General features: G+C 45.0%; 1 protein-coding gene across 1 annotated transcript in view; it reads left to right on the top strand.

Annotated features, from left to right (window-relative positions):
* LOC110525094 (glutamate receptor ionotropic, delta-2) overlaps positions 1 to 19,851 on the top strand; it is a 644,456-nt gene that overhangs the window by 614,270 nt on the left and 10,335 nt on the right. Inside the window, 1 exon segment of the mRNA XM_090236958.1 lies at positions 15,933 to 16,173. Coding sequence (XP_090093084.1) covers positions 15,933 to 16,173 — 241 coding nt within the window.

Genomic DNA, 19,851 nt, shown 5'->3' with positions numbered 1-19,851 from the left:
TGGAGTAGAGAGGCAGGTACGGAGATTGAACATTTAATATTGCCACAGACATGGAACAAGACAGGAACAGCGTCAGAACCGGGTAGCACAATGACATACGACAATTCATGCAAAAAGTGGGGAACAGAGCTGGGGAACAGACAGTTATAGGGGAGGTAACATCACAAGTATTTGAGTCCAGATGAGTCCAATGAATTGTGGATGCGCGTGATGAGGGAAGCAGGTGTGCGTAATGATGGTGGCAGTAGTGCGTAATGCTGGGCAGCCTGGCGCCCTCGAGCGGAGAGTGGGGGCAGGCGTGACAGTCCCGACAGCAGTCCCAACACCTTACCACTGCTACACCTGGCTATCAGTGGAGCCTTGTCTGGCAGCAAAAAAAAACGTTCATTCAGCCTTATTTTCTGCCTTTTTAAAAAACATGGTTGAAATGGCTGACTTGCTTAAACAAATGTGGTTTCTAATGACAATTGAGGTGTACAAACTATGGCATAAGGGGACGATAAGCGGTTGAGAGGCAATCCGTAATTTCGATTAAGACATTAATGAGCGAGCTAGGACATTTGTTTGTTTGTTCAGCACTTTTGAAATGTACAGTGACAGAATTTAGAACATGGGCCGTTCTGGCAGTGTTCTCCCTGTACACCAAGTCAGAACCGTAGGATAAATAAAAGGGGGCATATAAGCAGACAATGACAGCTCTTACAATATTCTATTATTATATTTCTCTAAAACAGTTTATAGGCTACAGAACAGTAGGCAAAATTAAGAGGGGAAAATAGACCAAATTACTAGGGTGAAGCACATGGGCTACGAACAGCTTACCACACAACATACACTGTACTACACAACAAGTCAAATTTCGCAGTTCCAAGTTTACAGTTGTTTTGAGTGCGGTACAAATCATGCTTCACTGACAGCATGGCCAATGTTGAATGTTTATCATTTTCAATTTAGAAAAGAGACCCTTAATCCCAGACTTGGGACTACACAGCCACTCCACTGAATAGCAGGCTAGTGATTTCTTTGCAACGCTTGCGGTTAGTCACTGATGCCTTCCAAACCACTCATTGTTGAATTTGTAGTGTAATGTTTCTGTCCAATGGCCGATGAGCACCGATACGTTTTATCTATAATTTATCTTCATATGACAAGGATTAAAAAGGATTTGCCAGTAGATTGTTGACTTAATTCAGGATGATGACTGCTAGCTAAGATTTTGAAAGTAATCTTAGCTAGCAGTCCAATCAAAGCAACTATATATATATAACGTTATTTGACATAATTCTATCTGTGGCCAATGACCTTGAGCGTTCTTGGATGGGTACTTCTAATGTAACTCTATGGCAGCATCCAAGAGGCTTGAATTTTGAGTTCAACCCTTAGACTTGGTTGTGACGTAGTGTCCCCATGAGTGACATAAGACTGAGCCAATCACAGCGCAATTAGAGAATATTACCAACCCCTACCGCTCCGTATTTTCCTGCCCCACCTGCCCTGAATGATGGGTTGCCGCTGCATTAAACCTAACCAGTATGTTTAAAATAGCCGTTCTCCTAATGTTCCTTGATTTTACACACACACACACACACACACACACACACACACACACACACACACACACAGTTTTGAGAAAGATTTAGGCAGATCGGATTTTGTCAACTGCTGTATGGCGTTTTAGTGAAATGTCACCTTCTGTCATTCATTCAGCGGACTGGAGTTTGTTCCAGTCCATTTGTGAAAGGACTTTTGTGGAAGGACATAAAATGTGGTGATGGGATTATAGGTGGTTGTTAGATTGACAAAGTACACTAAGACAAAATGCCAAATCCCTTCTCTATTAGACATTTCCTTTGAGATTACTGACAAAGGCATGTAGTAAAACTCAATCATTCTGACATGCTCAAGTGTCCCACTCACCTTTAATGCTGTGCAGCTGCACTGAGAATGACATTTGGCTGCATTTGTTTTAATTTCTAGACACACCTAAGAGAGGAACTTGCATGCCATCATGTGGCGGTTGCTAGCTTCATTTGTATTTAGAATGAAAACATGTGTGTGTTGTTTATATATGCGTGTGTGTGTGCGCATCTGCCTGTTTTTGTGTATGTGTGTGTTTGTTTGTGCATGCGTGCTTCTGCATGCTCCTGTGTGTGAGTGTGTGTGTGCGTGTGGTATATTTATTTGTGTGTGTGTGTGTGTGTGTGTGCGTGCGTGCGTGCCCTGTTGTATTCGTGTGTGCCAGCGTGTGAGTCAGTGTTCATTCCATTTAGACCACGTTATCTATCGATGCACAAAACTGCTGAATATTTGTGGTTATGAAAGTAAACAAGTTATTAATTGACTGTCCTATTTAATTCCCTGTCATTATTTCCAGGACAGCTCCTGGGGAGCACTTCCCAAACTCATTTTCATAAAACAGTGTTCCCTATGGTTCCTGCAACAATGCAAGGGAAATGACTGAGACAAAATTGTTGAGGAAAACATGTTTTTATCCAGACTTCAAGTCAATGAAGCACAAAGCTGAAATTATGGAGAAATTGTATTTGTCTCCCGGTAGTGGGCAATGCAATGTTTCACTCTTTATGGTGTTCCCCACTATCATCACAAATAAATGTATCTCCATGCGTTGCCTCATTCGAAGCACAAGGAGATTTATTTTGCTGTTCACTCTGTGGCAGAGGAGAAGTCCATTTGAAGTTTTGCTGTGTGTGGGGATCATGTGGGGCTTGAAAATGGCATCAGTATTCATTATCAAACTGTGTCAACATTTTCTCCCAACTATTGGTATTTCAAAGCGTGGAATGGGATAGCTTGGGGTAGACATTGCTTTTGAATAAAAACAAGGGCATCTCCAAGGCTTTCGTTGGCCTTCTCAATCAGAACCTCATGTCCTGGAAAGAAAACAGAGGCTCCGTAATCAAATATCTCCAAGCAATCGGTCGAAAGACAAATAGTCAGTGATTCATGTCTAATTGGAGAGGGAACCTGTGGATTTTAGAAGTCCACTGGTTTTTGGAGAGGGAACCTGTGGATTTTGAAGTGCACTGCGTACTGCTTCTGTCTCCTGTGTACTCACAGTGTTCCGAGTTTGCAATTCCCTGAGGATTATTAAGAGAAATGTGTGCGTGTGTGTGTGTCAAGGACAGTTTGCCTTTGATAGAGTATTGTCATTCCATATCTCATTCCAAATGACTTGTTGTTTTCCTTGGTAGATTCAAACAACCAAGGAAACAGATCCAAGGCAGCCTTCCTGTTATTTTTACTGGAGAGTGTGAGTCACCAGGCCACTGCACTGTGATGTGTATATATAATCTGCTGGACTGATAAGGATGTGTGGTACCCAGACTGGTAAGGATGTGTGGTACCCAGACTGGTAAGGATGTGTGGTACCCAGACTGGTAAGGATGTGTGGTACCCAGACTGGTAAGGGTGTGTGGTACCCAGACTGGTAAGGATGCTTATATATAATCTGCTGGACTGGTAAGGATGTGTGTTACCCAGACTGGTAAGGGTGTGTGGTACCCAGACTGGTAAGGGTGTGAGTTACCCAGACTGGTAAGGATGTGTGTTACCCAGACTGGTAAGGATGTGTGGTACCCAGACTGGTAAGGATGTGTGGTACCCAGACTGGTAAGGATGTGTGGTACCCAGACTGGTAAGGATGTGTGGTACCCAGACTGGTAATGACGTAGTGTAGACAGAGTAGTAATGATGTAGTGTAGACAGAGTGGTAATGACATAGTGTAGACAGAGTGGTAATGACATAGTGTAGACAGAGTGGTAATGACAGTGTAGACAGAGTGGTAATGACAGTGTATTCTTCAACATGAAGGCGTAAAACTACGTCACAATGCTGTAGACACCTTGGGGAATACGTAGAAAAAGTAATCTGGTTGATAGCCCATTCACTGCTCAATAGGGACGCATTGGAACGCAGAGCTTTCAAAACACGAGGCACTTCCGGATTGGATTATTCTCAGGCTTTCGCCTGCAATATCAGTTCTGTTATACTCACAGACAATATTTTTACAGTTTTGGAAACCTTAGAGTGTTTTCTATCCTAAGCTGTCATTCTAGCTTCTTGTCCTGACAAAATATCCCATTTACTTTGGGAACGTTATTTTTCCAAAAATGAAAATACTGCCCCCTAGTCACAAGAGGTTGGGGCGGCAGGGTAGCCTAGTGGTTAGAGCGTTGGACTAGCTCCTAACCTTAATCCTAACACTAATTCTAACCTTAACCCTAATTCTAACCTTAACCCTAGCTCCTAACCCGTACTCTAATTCTAACCGTAACCCTAAACCCCTAGAAACAGTTTTTGACTTTATGGCGACTAACAAAATACCGCCAGTTGGTCAAATGTTTGTTTGTTTACTAATATTGTGAATAGTTAAACACGTTCACACACACAGACACACAAACACAGACAGACACACAAACACGCACACACACACAGACACACAAACACACAGACACACAAACACACACAAACAGACGTTCACACACAGACGTGCACACACACACACACTCAGGGGCTGTAGGAGACACATGACAGCTGTAGATTCATATGCCTTCGTCTCTAATGTCTTTAGTGCTTACGCAGTACTGTGGAACGGTGCAGCAAGCCATGGCTCATAATGGCCTTTCATTTTTCATTGTTGTTCTTGTTGTGGCGGCGACGACGGAGTCCTCCTTGGTGCTATCATTTGGCTTGTTTGTCACAGGATGAATAAACTGTTTACTCCAACCAGACTGTACAGTTTTAAAGCACAGTCTGGCTCTATTAGTAAAGTGCTGTGTAGCAGGATACACTGAAGTAGAATCAGTGGTTAAGGAAAGCGTAAGGCCTCCACTCTAGTGGCACCTAGTACAATGCAGGCATCAACCACATTCATTACATTGCCTAGGGAATGCTTGGCCAGGAAACTCTTACTTTAATTGTCTAAGAATTCTAGAATCGGTGTGGGTGGAACGCTCCCAAAGTGGATGTGTTATTGATCCCTAGTGATGGTATTCCGCCACCAGTGGCACAGTGACAGCTTTCTTCTTAGAACTTGAGGGCCGTGTCCTGTGTTCCAACCATGGCCTCGGGGGTTGCTTTTCTGGTTTGTGGAAATGACTCCATTTTGAAGTGAGGCTCTACCGTGGCTACGGCTAAAAAGGGGTTGACACCTAGGCATCAAGTTCATTTCCCATCATCTGGAACAGTGACAGAGCTGTCACTTAAAGTCCAATGCATCAAGATGAGAAAATATCCCGCCCTGAAACTGTCATTAAAGCTCATAAGTGGGACTTAATGACTGAGTGGTTGACGCTTCTGCTATCAGAGATTTTCCTCAGTAGTTTTATTTTTTCCAGTACATGGCTCGCGCCACTGTCAAGACACATTTGCAAGTATAATTAAGATAACTTTTATGTTATGGGCTCCCAAATGGCACAGCGGTCTAAGGCACTGCATCTCAGTGCTAGAGGCTGTATCATAAATACAGTCAATAAGAGACAAGGAAGACAGTCAGTCAGAGACAATAAATATATTTGAGAGACAATAAAGACAGTCAACAAGACACAATTAAGAGACAATAAAAGGCAGTCATTGAGAGACAGTCAACAAGACACAGTAAAGACAGTCAACAAGACACAATAAAGACAGTCAATTAGAGAGAATAAAGACAGTGAATTATAGTAGGAAAAAGTCAGTCCATGTGTGGTCCATAATGATTCTGTTCCCTATTGGCTACAGTATCAACTATACTGCCTGCTGGACCAACTAGTGATTGTCATTCAGAAGCCTTATTTCCACTGGGATAAAAGAGTGTTTGGGTCTATTATTTTCATGCCCGGTAACACTCTGGTGCCCGGTAACACCCTGGTGCACGGTAACACCCTGGTGCACGGTAACACCCTGGTGCACGGTAACACCCCGGTGCCCTGTAACACTCCGGTGCCCTGTAACACTCCGGTGCCCTGTAACACTCCGGTGCACGGTAACACCCTGGTGCACGGTAACACCCCGGTGCCCTGTAACACTCCGGTGCCCTGTAACACTCCGGTGCACGGTAACACCCTGGTTCACGGTAACACTCCGGTGCACGGTAACACCCTGGTGCACGGTAACACCCCGGTGCCCTGTAACACTCCGGTGCACGGTAACACCCTGGTGCACGGTAACACCCCGGTGCCCTGTAACACTCCGGTGCCCTGTAACACTCCGGTGCCCTGTGTGTGTGTGTGTGTGTGCGTGCGTGTGTGTGTGTGTGTGTGTGTGTGTGTGTGTGTGTGTGTGTGTGTGTGTGTGTGTGTGTGTGTGTGTGTGTGTGTGTGTGTTTTATGTGCTGTTGTGTTCAACTGAAATGTAGCATCTCTAAATTAGTCGTTTTGTCTGGCACTCAGACATTATTATTTGTTTGCATCAAACAGGATTTTTTTTAAAGATTTGATTCCTTTTTTTCCCCTTATTTTTTTCTTGTCCTCCCTTTAGTCTTATGAAGTAGGGTAGTTTGTCTGCCACTGTCAGAGCCATCTAATAACGTGTGATTATTTCTGCTGCGGTCGGTTGCCACGGCAACAGCTCCAGCAGTCCTCACTAATGGCCATGCAGAGCCCTGGAGGCAGATATGCTGGCTAGTAAAGACATACAGACTGAACTGGCTGACTGGGGGAGCAACAAACACATTTACATCCCACCATCCCCAACAATAGACTGCATACAGTACATGCTGTGACATTAGATTATTTTCCTGGAACAGGTGATGTATGAGAGCTTTTTCCCTAATAACACGGAACTCCTTGGCAAGGCCTTGATGTCATGAAGTGTGTGTGTGTGTGGGTGTGTGTGTGTGTGTGTGTGTGTGTGTGTGTGTGTGTGTGTGTGTGTGTGTGTGTGTGTGTGTGTGTGTGTGTGTGTTTGTGTTGTCACCAGAGGGCATGAGTGAGAATGATTAGGCCATTACAATGTGTTATGGACCAGAGCTAGGTGACTGTTCAGAGTTATATACTGTATGGGTTATGGACCAAAGCTAGGTGACTATTCAGAGTTATCTGTGGGTTATGGACCAGAGCTAGTTGACTATACAGAGTTATCTGTGGGTTACGGACCAGAGCTAGGTGACTATTCAGAGTTATATACTGTATGGATTATGGACCAGAGCTAGGTGACTATTCAGAGTTATATACTGTATGGGTTATGGGCCAGAGCTAGGTGACTATTCAGAGTTATATACTGTATGGGTTATGGGCCAGAGCTAGGTGACTATTCAGAGTTATCTGTGGGTTATGGACAATAGCTAGTTGACTATACATAGTTATCTGTGGGTTATGGACCAGAGCTAGTTGACTATACAGAGTGATCTGTGAGTTATGGACCAGAGCTAGGTGACTATACAGAGTTATATACTGTATGGGTTATGGACCAGAGCTAGTTGACTATTCAGAGTTATCTGTGAGTTATGGACCAGAGCTAGGTGACTATACAGAGTTATCTGTGGGTTATGGACAATAGCTAGTTGACTATACAGAGTTATCTGTGGGTTATGGACCAGAGCTAGGTGACTATTCAGAGTTATATACTGTATGGGTTATGGACCAGAGCTAGGTGACTATTCAGAGTTATATACTGTATGGGTTATGGACCAGAGCTAGTTGACTATTCAGAGTTATCTGTGGGTTATGGACCAGAGCTAGGTGACTATACAGAGTTATCTGTGGGTTATGGACCAGAGCTAGGTGACTATTCACGGTTATCTGTGGGTTATGGACCAGAGCTAGGTGACTATTCACAGTTATCTGTGCCTTTAAAAAATGTATGTCCTTGAGCTGTTTTGTGTTGGACCCCAGGAAGATTAGCTGCTGCTTTTGCAACAGCTAATGTGGATCCTAATGAAATAACAAAATATATATGGCTCAGGTCATGGAGAACCTGAAAGAGGAAAACACCAACCTACTGCACTCACACATGCACACACACAGTCCCTGACCCAGTCCCTGACCTGACCCAGTTCCTGGTCCAGACCCAGTTCCTGACCCAAAGCATTGAGAGTGGCAATGCTTTAACTATTACAGTATGTACCGGCTCAGACAAGCCATCCTATCCTTGGAGGTGACATTTCTATAGCCCCAGTTGGAGCTCATCTGTTGGGTGATAACACCTGTCATCACTGCACAGGGCCCGGGGGACTGTAGGCAGTATCCCTGTATCCCTTCATCCCTCCATCCTTCCATTCCTCTGTCCCTCCATCCTTCAATCTCTCCATCCCTCCATCCTTCCTTCCATCCATCCTTCCTTCCATTCCTCTGTCCCTCGATCCTTCAATCTCTCCATCTCTCCATCCCTCCACCTCTCCATCCCTAGGTCCTTCAATTCCTCTGTCCCTCCATCCTCCATCTCTCCAAACTCCATCCCTCCACCTCTCCATTCCTCTGTCCCCCCACCTCTCCATCCCTCCACCCCTCCACCTCTCCATCCCTCCACCTCTCCACCCCTCCGCCTCTCCCTCGATCCTTCAATCTCTTCATCCTCCATCTCTCAATCCCTCCATCTCTCCATCCTTCAATCTCTCCATTCTCCATCTCTCCATTCCTCTGTCCCTCGATCCTTCAATCTCTCCATCTCTCCATCCCTCCACCTCTCCATCCCTAGGTCCTTCAATTCCTCTGTCCCTCCATCCTCCATCTCTCCATCCTCCATCCCTCCACCTCTCCATTCCTCTGTCCCTCCACCTCTCCATCCCTCCACCTCTCCATCCCTCCACCTCTCCACCTCTCCATCCCTCCATTCCTCTGTCCTTCCATTCCTCTGTCCTTCCATTCCTCTGTCCCTCCACCTCTCCATCCCTCCACCTCTCCATCCCTCCACCTCTCCACCTCTCCATCCCTCCATTCCTCTGTCCTTCCATTCCTCTGTCCTTCCATTCCTCTGTCCCTCCACCTCTCCATCCCTCCACCTCTCCACCCCTCCACCTCTCCACCCCTCCACCTCTCCACCTCTCCATCCCTCAGTCCTTCCATTCCTCTGTCCCTCAATCCTTCAATCTCTTCATCCTCCATCTCTCCATCCCTCCATCCTTCAATCTCTCCATTCTCCATCTCTCCATTCCTCTGTCCCTCGATCCTTCAATCTCTCCATCTCTCCATCCCTCCACCTCTCCATCCCTAGGTCCTTCAATTCCTCTGTCCCTCGATCCTTCAATCTATCCATCCTCCATCCCTCCACCTCTCCACCCCTCCATCCCTACACCTCTCCATCCCTCCACCTCTCCATCCCTCCATCCCTCAGTCATTCCATTCCTGTCCCTCCATCTTGCCATCCTTCCATCCCTCCACCCCTCCATCCCTCCACCTCTCCATCCCTCAGTCCTTCCATTCCTCTGTCCTTCCATTCCTCTGTCCCTCCACCTCTCCATCCCTCCACCCCTCCACCTCTCCATCCCTACACCTCTCCATCCCTCCACCTCTCCATCCCTCCATCCCTCAGTCATTCCATTCCTGTCCCTCCATCTTGCCATCCTTCCATCCCTCCACCCCTCCATCCCTCCACCTCTCCATCCCTCAGTCCTTCCATTCCTCTGTCCCTCCACCTCTCCATCCCTCCACCTCTCCACCCCTCCGCCTCTCCCTCGATCCTTCAATCTCTTCATCCTCCATCTCTCAATCCCTCCATCTCTCCATCCTTCAATCTCTCCATTCTCCATCTCTCCATTCCTCTGTCCCTCGATCCTTCAATCTCTCCATCTCTCCATCCCTCCACCTCTCCATCCCTAGGTCCTTCAATTCCTCTGTCCCTCCATCATCCATCTCTCCATCCTCCATCCCTCCACCTCTCCATTCCTCTGTCCCGCCACCTCTCCATCCCTCCACCTCTCCATCCCTCCACCTCTCCACCTCTCCATCCCTCCATTCCTCTGTCCTTCCATTCCTCTGTCCTTCCATTCCTCTGTCCCTCCACCTCTCCATCCCTCCACCTCTCCACCTCTCCATCCCTCCATTCCTCTGTCCTTCCATTCCTCTGTCCTTCCATTCCTCTGTCCCTCCACCTCTCCATCCCTCCACCTCTCCACCCCTCCACCTCTCCACCCCTCCACCTCTCCACCCCTCCACCTCTCCACCTCTCCATCCCTCAGTCCTTCCATTCCTCTGTCCCTCAATTCTTCAATCTATTCATCCTCCATCTCTCCATCCCTCCATCCTTCAATCTCTCCATTCTCCATCTCTCCATTCCTCTGTCCCTCGATCCTTCAATCTCTCCATCTCTCCATCCCTCCACCTCTCCATCCCTAGGTCCTTCAATTCCTCTGTCCCTCGATCCTTCAATCTCTCCATCCTCCATCCCTCCACCTCTCCACCCCTCCACCTCTCCAGTCCTCTGTCCCTCCACCTCTCCATTCCTCTGTCCCTCCACCTCTCCATCCCTCCACCCCTCCACCTCTCCATCCCTACACCTCTCCATCCCTCTACCTCTCCATCCCTCCATCCCTCAGTCCTTCCATTCCTGTCCCTCCATCTTGCCATCCTTCCATCCCTCCACCCCTCCATCCCTCCACCTCTCCATCCCTCAGTCCTTCCATTCCTCTGTCCCTCCACCTCTCCATCCCTCCACCCCTCCACCTCTCCACCTCTCCATCCCTCAGTCCTTCCATTCCTCTGTCCTTCCATTCCTCTGTCCTTCCATTCATCTGTCCTTCCATTCCTCTGTCCCTCCATCCTCCATCCCTCCACCTCTCCATTCCTCTGTCCTTCCATTCCTCTGTCCTTCCATTCCTCTGTCCTTCCATTCCTCTGTCCCTCCATCCTCCATCCCTCCACCTCTCCATCCCTCAGTCCTTCCATTCCTCTGTCCCTCCACCTCTCCATCCCTCCACCCCTCCACCCCTCCACCTCTCCATCCCTCAGTCCTTCCATTCCTCTGTCCTTCCATTCCTCTGTTCTTCTATTCCTCTGTCCCTCCACCTCTCCATCCCTCCACCTCTCCATCCCTCCACCTCTCCACCTCTCCATCCCTCCACCTCTCCATCCCTCAGTCCTTCCATTCCTCTGTCCCTCCATCTTGCCATCCTTCCATCCCTCCATCATGGGTGGTTGTTAATAAATTCAAGGCTCATTGGTCTCAATGAGCAGAGACCCTTCAGAGTTATAATTCATTAAGAACACATGGTGTTCATTTGTTTGAGCAGCAGCTGTTCAGATTGTCAAGGTCATAAAGGTTGTCAGGCGCCCTTATATACCGTTCACCATCAATGATCTTCTGTCCCACGGCTCCTGTTGCTAGCCTCTCGACATAGACGGTGATCAATAGACACTATTGGCTATTAAAGTGAGAATACAAAATGGTGGATTTGTAAAGTCGGGCCTGTACCCAGGCTTCGTAATCTCTCTCCTTTTCCAAATGATTAGTTATCACAGGCCCAACAGCATCAAATGGATTTTTATTTCAGAAGAAGAACTGAGGGAAGGAAAAAGGCACATGGAGACAGTATAATTGGGGTGTGGAGGGGGAGGAGGAGGGGACTCCTCTTTTGTATTGCCTGTGTTGACTCATGGTAGCTCAAATGAAACACAAATTGTGTCAGAAGAAGAAAAAAGACAGACTGTTTGGACGTCACTGTGCTGTGAGTAGACTAGACTGGCTTTGAATGCATAGAAGACTGAGCTCAGTCGTAGCTGTGATTAGATAAATGATCTGTAATGTGAAAGGGACCATGTCTTACTCCGTGTTTGCTACATGAGTAACTTGATGTGATATCTGTTCTTGATCAAAATATTGCAATACAAGGAGCAACATTTCCACAGCAATAAAACATTCTGAATTTTTTGGGGACAAAATGATCATATTACTCACGACACTTGCAGCAGGATTAGTCTCCAAATCTCTCTTTCCAATATCCATGAATAGGCAGGAATAATATAAGCTTATCCTATTGCTGTAAAGTATTACTAGCTCTGGTCCAGGGCATTAGTGCACAACATATCCATTGGAGGAACGTGCACTAACGCCCTGGACCAGAGCTAGAAAACCACAATCATCATGCCACCTAGGAGGCTCAGCAGCATTATCCCCTGGCTGGTGAAAGCAGAGGGTTTTTCTAATGGGCATGTCAATGGTAAACATTTGATCTTACACATAAAGGGGTGAGACTAGGCAGAGCACTGAGATTACAATTAGTGCATGAGGGCAGTGATAAACGACTATGCTTTCAGGGCAGCTGTGTTAGTGATAAACGACTATGCTTTCAGGGCAGCTGTGTTACAGTGATAAACGACTATGCTTTCAGGGCAGCTGTGTTACAGTGATAAACGACTATGCTTTCAGGGCAGCTGTGTTACAGTGATAAACGACTATGCTTTCAGGGCAGCTGTGTTACAGTGATAAACGACTATGCTTTCAGGGCAGCTGTGTTACAGTGATTAACGACTATGCTTTCAGGGCAGCTGTGTTACAGTGATTAACGACTATGCTTTCAGGGCAGCTGTGTTACAGTGATTAACGACTATGCTTTCAGGGCAGCTGTGTTACAGTGATTAACGACTATGCTTTCAGGGCAGCTGTGTTACAGTGATAAACGACTATGCTTTCAGGGCAGCTGTGTTACAGTGATAAACGACTATGCTTTCAGGGCAGCTGTGTTACAGTGATAAACGACTATGCTTTCAGGGCAGCTGTGTTACAGTGATTAACGACTATGCTTTCAGGGCAGCTGTGTTACAGTGATAAACGACTATGCTTTCAGGGCAGCTGTGTTACAGTGATTAACGACTATGCTTTCAGGGCAGCTGTGTGACATTGATAAACAACTATTATTTTGGTGATGAGTTTTGGCCACAATCTCAAGTCTTTTATTTACTCCAAAGTATAGTCACTTTTTTCAGTTCTTTTTTTATTAGCTATAAAAATGTATTCCGTGTGTGTGTGTGTGTGTGTGTGTGTGTGTGTGTGTGTGTGTGTGTGTGTGTGTGTGTGTGTGTGTGTGTCTTCCTGCATGTTGATAGCTGAGGAATCTCCCTCATTCCATCAGATTGAGTGCAATAACTCCTATCGTTGTATCCTTTTCGGGCTTGTCTTTGTTGGAGGCACAACAACTACAGTATCAATCATCGAGCTCAAATCTCCATCGAGACTGACTCTGATGAGTCATGATCACATTTCTTCCAACGTTGTCTCTGTTTCTGATTGGTTGTTTCACACACATGATTTCCTATTTTTGATTCCATCTGAGCCAACTTTGAGTGATCTGTTATACGTGGTTTATCTGAATTAGATACCTTAGTCTCCCAACAGTGATCCCAGATCAGACCTTAGTCTCCCAACAGTGATCCCAGATCAGACCTTAGTCTCCCAACAGTGATCCCAGATCAGACCTTAGTCTCCCAACAGTGATCCCAGATCAGACCTTAGTCTCCCAACAGTGATGCCAGATCAGACATTAGTCTCCCAACAGTGATCCCAGATCAGACCTTACATTTCTTCTATACGCAACTCTCTCTCAAAGGCTTTATTCCGTCCTTGTAGCCCATCTGGCCAGCTGTCCATGTGTGCCATCTCTTCTAGTTCTAAGAGAGGATAAAATAATGTCTATAATAGAAAATACACTACCGTTCAAAAGTTTGGGGTCACTTCGAAATGTCCTTGTTTTTGAAGGAAAAGCACAAAATAACATCAAATTGATCAGGAATACAGTGTAGACATTGTTAATGTGGTAAATAACTAATTGTAGCTGGAAACAGCAGATTTTTAATGGAATATCTACATAGGCGTACAGAGGCCCATTATCAGCAACCATCACTCCTGTGTTCCAATGACACGTTGTGTTAGCTAATCCAAGTTTATAATTTTAAAAGGCAACTGATCATTAGAAAATGCTTTTGCAATTATGTTAGCACGAGTTTCAGAAGAAAGGTCCTTGTTTCTGGCCATTTTGAGCCTGTAATCGAACCTACAAATGCTGATGCTCCAGATACTCAGCTATTCTAAAGAAGGCCTGTTTTATTGCTTCTTTAATCAGAACAACAGTTTTCAGCTGTGCTAACATAATTGCAAAAGGGTTTTCTAATGATCAATTAGCTTTTTAAAATTATAAACTTGGATTAGCTAACACAACGTGTCATTGGAACACAGTAGTGATGGTTGCAGATAATGGGCTTCCACTACAATAGTAATTTACAACATTAACAATGTCTACACTGTATTTCTGATCCATTTGATGTTTTTACCTTTATTTAACTAGGCAAGTCAGTTAAGAACAAATTCTTATTTTCAATGGTGGCCTAACTGCCTTGTTCAGGAGCAGAACGATAGATTTTTACCTTGTCAGCTCAGGGATTTGATCTTGCAAACCTTCGGGTTACAAGTCCAACGCTCTAACAACTAGGCTACCTGCCGCCCCTATTATTTTAATTTACAAAAAATGTGCTTTTCTTTAAAAAACAGGGACATTTCTAAATGACCCCAAACTTTTGAACGGTAGTGTATATGTTATTGAAAAAAAATGTGCTCCTCTGTGACATTATTCATTTGCCAATTATGTAAATTACCGTTTCAATACATTTGCATTTTAGATAGGGAGCATTTTTTACATGCTGTACTTAGTAGGGACACAGTCAAAGATAAGCATTGTCATTCAAATCACTTGTGTGCCTGTGTGTGTGGGTACGTGTGTGTGCATGTGTGTTTGCAGTTAATTTTGTTTCCTGCAATACCTCAAATCAAACCTCTGAAATACAACACCGTAAATCAGGGTTGTCAAACCCATTCCACAGAGAGCCGAGTGTCTGCATGTTTTTGTTTTTGTGTTTTTTCCTTTCAATTAAGACCTGGACAACCAGATGAGTTCCTTACTAATGAGTGACCTTAATTCATCAATCAGGTACAATGAGTAAATGTACGATGAGTAAAAACCCGTGATAGATGAGTTTAACATGTGATGTAAGTGACAGAGGCCACCAGTTAACCTTTACTATTTAATAGCGGATGTGATAAATCATTTCCTTTATCTGGACAGCATAATATAATTACAGCAAAGTACTTACACTCTGCTACAAAACATGTTCATATTTCTTAGAATTACTTTGACAGGCTAATACAACTGTCACTCTGTGGCACCGTTATCTGGCCAATATCGCCCTCTAGTGTTGGAGGACCATTCACACAACTGCAGAGAATCAGGGTTGAGAATCAGGGTTGGATCTCAATTGTATTTTTTTTTATTCCTCATGTCCTCTCCTCGCATTGTTTTTTTCCCCCCTCGGACCTCTTCTAATGCGTTTAGAGAAGGATGCAAGGAATCAAGGAAACGTAATTAAGATTCAACCGTCAGATCATCATGGAATGTGAAGGACACGAATCATGCTCAGTGGATTCCTTTGAATAGAAACAACCGTCTTTTAGTTTAGCCGTATATATACAGTGCCTAGTGAAATGTCCATCAATGACTCCCAACTAAATTTACTGAGCTTGAGCAAATTTGACAAAAACATTGGATATACGTTGCTCTAAGAGTTGGTAGAAGCTTCTTCAAAATGACTCACAGATGTAATGGCTGCCAAATGTGCTTCCACCAAGATTGAACTCTAGGGTTTGAAGATATATGCAATCGAGACATCATCTTTTTAAATCTTTTTTATTCATGTTTTATTAACTTGGAACATTTTCTATAATTTATCTTTCCACTTTGAAAATGTTGAGTAAGTTGTGGAGATCAGTCATTTATTTCCTTTTGAGATTTAACACAGTGAAATCTGAAGACTGTGCAAGGGGTGTGCAGACTTTCACTAGCGGCTGTATATGGCTCTGAGTCTAAGCTACTTACTCCAACCTGAAGAAAATGTGATGCGGTCCACTCTGAATGTGATTTCCTGTTCCTGTATACACCTACAGACAAAACCAAAGATCTGTCCTCAATTAGTGTGTGTGCGCGTGTGTGCGTCCGTGTGTGGGTGTATGTCAGGATCCTGGAGCTGCAGCAGAACGGGGACATGGACATCCTGAAACTGAAGTGGTGGCCCCGGGACAGCCCATGTGACCTGTACTCAGCGGTGCACACCAAACACCGCGGCAGTGCCCTGGACATCCACAGCTTCGCCGGCGTGTTCTGCGTGCTAGCGGCCGGAGTGGTGCTCTCCTGTGTCATTGCCATGGTGGAGACCTGGTGGACTAGGAGGAAGGGCTCACGAGTCCCCTCCAAGGAGGTGAGGAGCTGGGGGAGGCCGGGTGGTTGTGTTGTGTGGGCTCGGTCTGGAGGTCTGGGTAACACTTGACTTGAACCCTCTGTTTTACGGCTGTGGCTGTATGTCGTGTCTACTGTACATGGTGTCAGCGTCATGATGTCACAGATGTTTGTACATAGTCAGGAGAGCTGTCGTTTACCTTTTTTAACTGTCAGTCAAGTGGTCTGTCCCTTGCTGTGGTGTCCAAGTTATCCACGGCCGGCTGAATGGACAGCTAATAAACAAATGTCTCATTTGGTGTTTGATTAAAATGTCATACAAAGTGAAACTCTGGCACACTCCAGTGTTTTTCCCTCTTTGCCACTGGAACTACATAAGGTGTGAGAACAAACCACTTCAATTTAACTGACATCTGTTGCTGGGACTGCACATGACATAGGACACATCCCAAATGACACCCTATACTCTATATAGTGCACTACTTATGACCAGGGCACATACTGGTCAAAATTAGTGCACTATATAGGGAATAGGGTGTCATTTGGGCCGCAAACAAACTGTAGTATATGATGTGAGTGGGTTTGGGTGAAGTGTCACCGGTTTCAAGTGTATTTGTAAAATGAATATGAGGAAATGGACCTCACACAAGCTATACTGAAATAGAAGGACTAGAATAGGTCAGGGCTAACAAACAGGCACGTTTTGTTTTTCCTCAAGGCCCTCAAATAATGATAATTCTGCTCAGAAATCCCGATTTCGACAGATCCACTAGGCTAAAGACGGACCAGCCCATATGACGTTGGCCTGAACTTCCTTTTGGGCAGTCTGATTCTGGACAGAGAAATCAATGCAGACTCTCAGAAAACATCTGATGTGTAAGCTACACCATAGAGTCAGATACGAAGGCCTATCAGCTTAAAACAGTACTTTACCCAATGTTAATGGCCTCTATTCAATTCAGATGTCCTTGAACATTTGACTGCTCACACAGGGTACAGCGATGCGTAGCACGTCCATCTCTCTCTCTCTCTGTCATATATCTTATTCCACTTGTGCCCCTAATGAGCAGGTAGGCATAGCCAAGGTGTTTTAATCACTTCTAGACCCGAGCAAAGTGGTTCTGGAAATGAATGGCCCAGCGTTTGGATGGCTGTGAAATCGTACACAGCAAAGCGGATATGAAATGTACTAACGAGCTAAGTGTAATGCAATTATGGAAAATAAATATTATCAATGCCCAGTTTAGTGTTAATTAGTCATGTATTAGTTACAATCACAAATGAAATCATGCCATGGAGTGGCACTGAATTAGGATAATGTTATAGCAAATGCATTTTGTAAATATAGCTGCAAGCGGCAATGAACAGGGTTCACAGATTGACAGAAAGAACACCAGATCAGTTGGATAACGAAGCAAGCCCTCTATAATGTAGGAACTATCTTTCTTTATGTGCAATCAGTGAAAGCATTACCATGTTGATTTAAATCTCACTTGGTGTCATCCACATTAGCATAACAAAATACTTCGATACACTCTCACAGCTGTAACACGCAGACTGTGAAAGCGGCAGAAAACCACTTTTCACTACGTTCAGACCACATCATAGGGAAACAATATGTGATTATACAGATATACTAATCACAATATTTCACATTGTTCGTCTGCATAATTTAAATCTAACATTAATTTGCATGAGAAAATGTCCACTTGGTCAATAGTTATTGCTCTAGTATCCTGGTGCCAATGACATCTATAGTGCCACCAACTGGTCTGGTGAAGTCATCTAAGGTTGAAGTGACTTTATATTCAAACAGCTTCTATACTTATGTATACATACTGTATACATAAGCTTCACATACCACGTGTAGTTTCGCTATGTCCGTCGGTTCAGTTCTGGTAGCCAGTTGTTGTTTGGTCCTGGTGGAATCCTCTAACCCACAGCAGTCTAGTTTTTCGCGTTAGCTAGCGTCGTCAATTAGCATTTCGCTAGCTAAGTTGAGTTGTTTTACAAGAAAAGCAGATGATTAAACCCTGCAGCATGCTAGTGTAACGGATGTGAAACGGCTAGCTTAGTTAGCGGTGCGCGCTAAATATCATTTCAATCAGTGACGTCACTTGCTCTGAGACCTTGAAGTAGTTGTTCCCCTTGCTCTGCAAGGGCCGCGGCTTTTGTGAAGCGATGGGTAACGATGCTTCGTGGGTGTCAGTTGTTGATATGTGCAGAAGGTCCCTGGTTCGCGCCCGGGTATGGGCGAGGGGACGGTCTAAAATTATACTGTTACACTAGCAAGCCCCTTAGTTTACTACTAAGATAATAGTTTTACTCCACTGAAATATCGATTTTTAATTTCCCATGTTGAGAGTAATTTATGAAATCCATTACGTTGCAGCAGTGGGCTACTGGTCAGAATTGACCCTAATAGGTTAGTTAATGTTATCTGATTAAAGCAATTTGACAAGTATGAAAAGGTATTAGTTGTGGGTTAGTCATGCAGAGATCCCTCTCAACCCCCCTATCAAGCCACAACCAACCATACACCACCCCCTTCCACCTCCTCTCCTCTCCTCTCCTCTCCCCTCTCCTCTCCCTTCTCCTCTCCTCTCCTCCCCCCTCCACACTCCTTCCCTCCCCCTCTCAGCTGGTGTCTGTGTGTTGTGTTCTGACTGGGTCCCGACATCAGAGCCTTGCCCCAGGAAGCAGCGTGCTCAACAAAATGCCCTTTTCATCTCTTCAGCTTGACAATAAGGAAGGCTTTTGATCAGGGCAGCTCTGTTCCCCATCATAGCACCCGTCCCAGCCCTCTACCCTCTACTTACGACCCCATGCACTCACAGCAGCTTTGTGTCAGATTGACCAGTGAGCCTATCTGCCCGTGGTCCTGGACAAAGAAGCCCAGCGTGCACCCTGCCATCTTTATTAACTTTCAATACAGCGACCCTGATTGACTGGTATGTCTGTGACTGGGGTTCAAGGTCTTTGCAATGGAGAACATTGAGAATTCAATGTGATTATCCAATCACTTCATTTAGCACTCAAATAGTCCTATCAGAATTGACACTGTAAAAAAAATATTTATATATATTTGCATGCCTTTGATTTTAAAGAATCAATTGAGTTTAAAGCTGGAAGTTCGTTGTGATCTATTGCGAGCCCTCTGATTTGGCATATAATTCACATAGAACTTTATATTGAGTGCTGCATTAAACGTCTTGAAAGATACCATCAATGGAATCCAAGGGTCCTAGCAGTGGCCTACTGCTGCCCTGGTCCACGTAGTAGTGACCTCTACACTTCACCCTGCCTGTGGCCCATGTTGATGCTGGTGACCGTTGTTACGGACCGTGGTTACAGTCGGCGGGGTGTTGGTGGTGAGGTCACATCCTGCTGGGCCCAGTGCAGTGTGTCAAAGTGACCCAGTGTGTCTGTAGGGAGGAGGATATGTCTGAGGAGCCATCGGTGTCCTCAATATACTGCACTACTACCTTTTCCTTATTAGGATTGGTTGTTCCCTCCCCTCCTTAATATAGTTTGTGTCCTAAATGGCACCCTATTTCATGTATAGTGCACTACTTTTGACCAGGACTTGAACCCATAGTGCTCTGGTCAAAAGTAGTGCACTATGTAAGGAATAGGGTGCCATTTTGGACGTGGACATAGTATACATGCTCCCTTGCTCTCTCTCATACAGACAAAAAAA

This window comes from Oncorhynchus mykiss, chromosome 6, assembly GCF_057628025.1.
Source record: "Oncorhynchus mykiss isolate SJ-2025 chromosome 6, ASM5762802v1, whole genome shotgun sequence".
Lineage (NCBI taxonomy): Eukaryota > Metazoa > Chordata > Actinopteri > Salmoniformes > Salmonidae > Oncorhynchus > Oncorhynchus mykiss.
The sequence above is the reverse complement of the archived record's forward strand: the minus strand, read 5'-3'. Positions and strand labels throughout refer to the sequence as shown.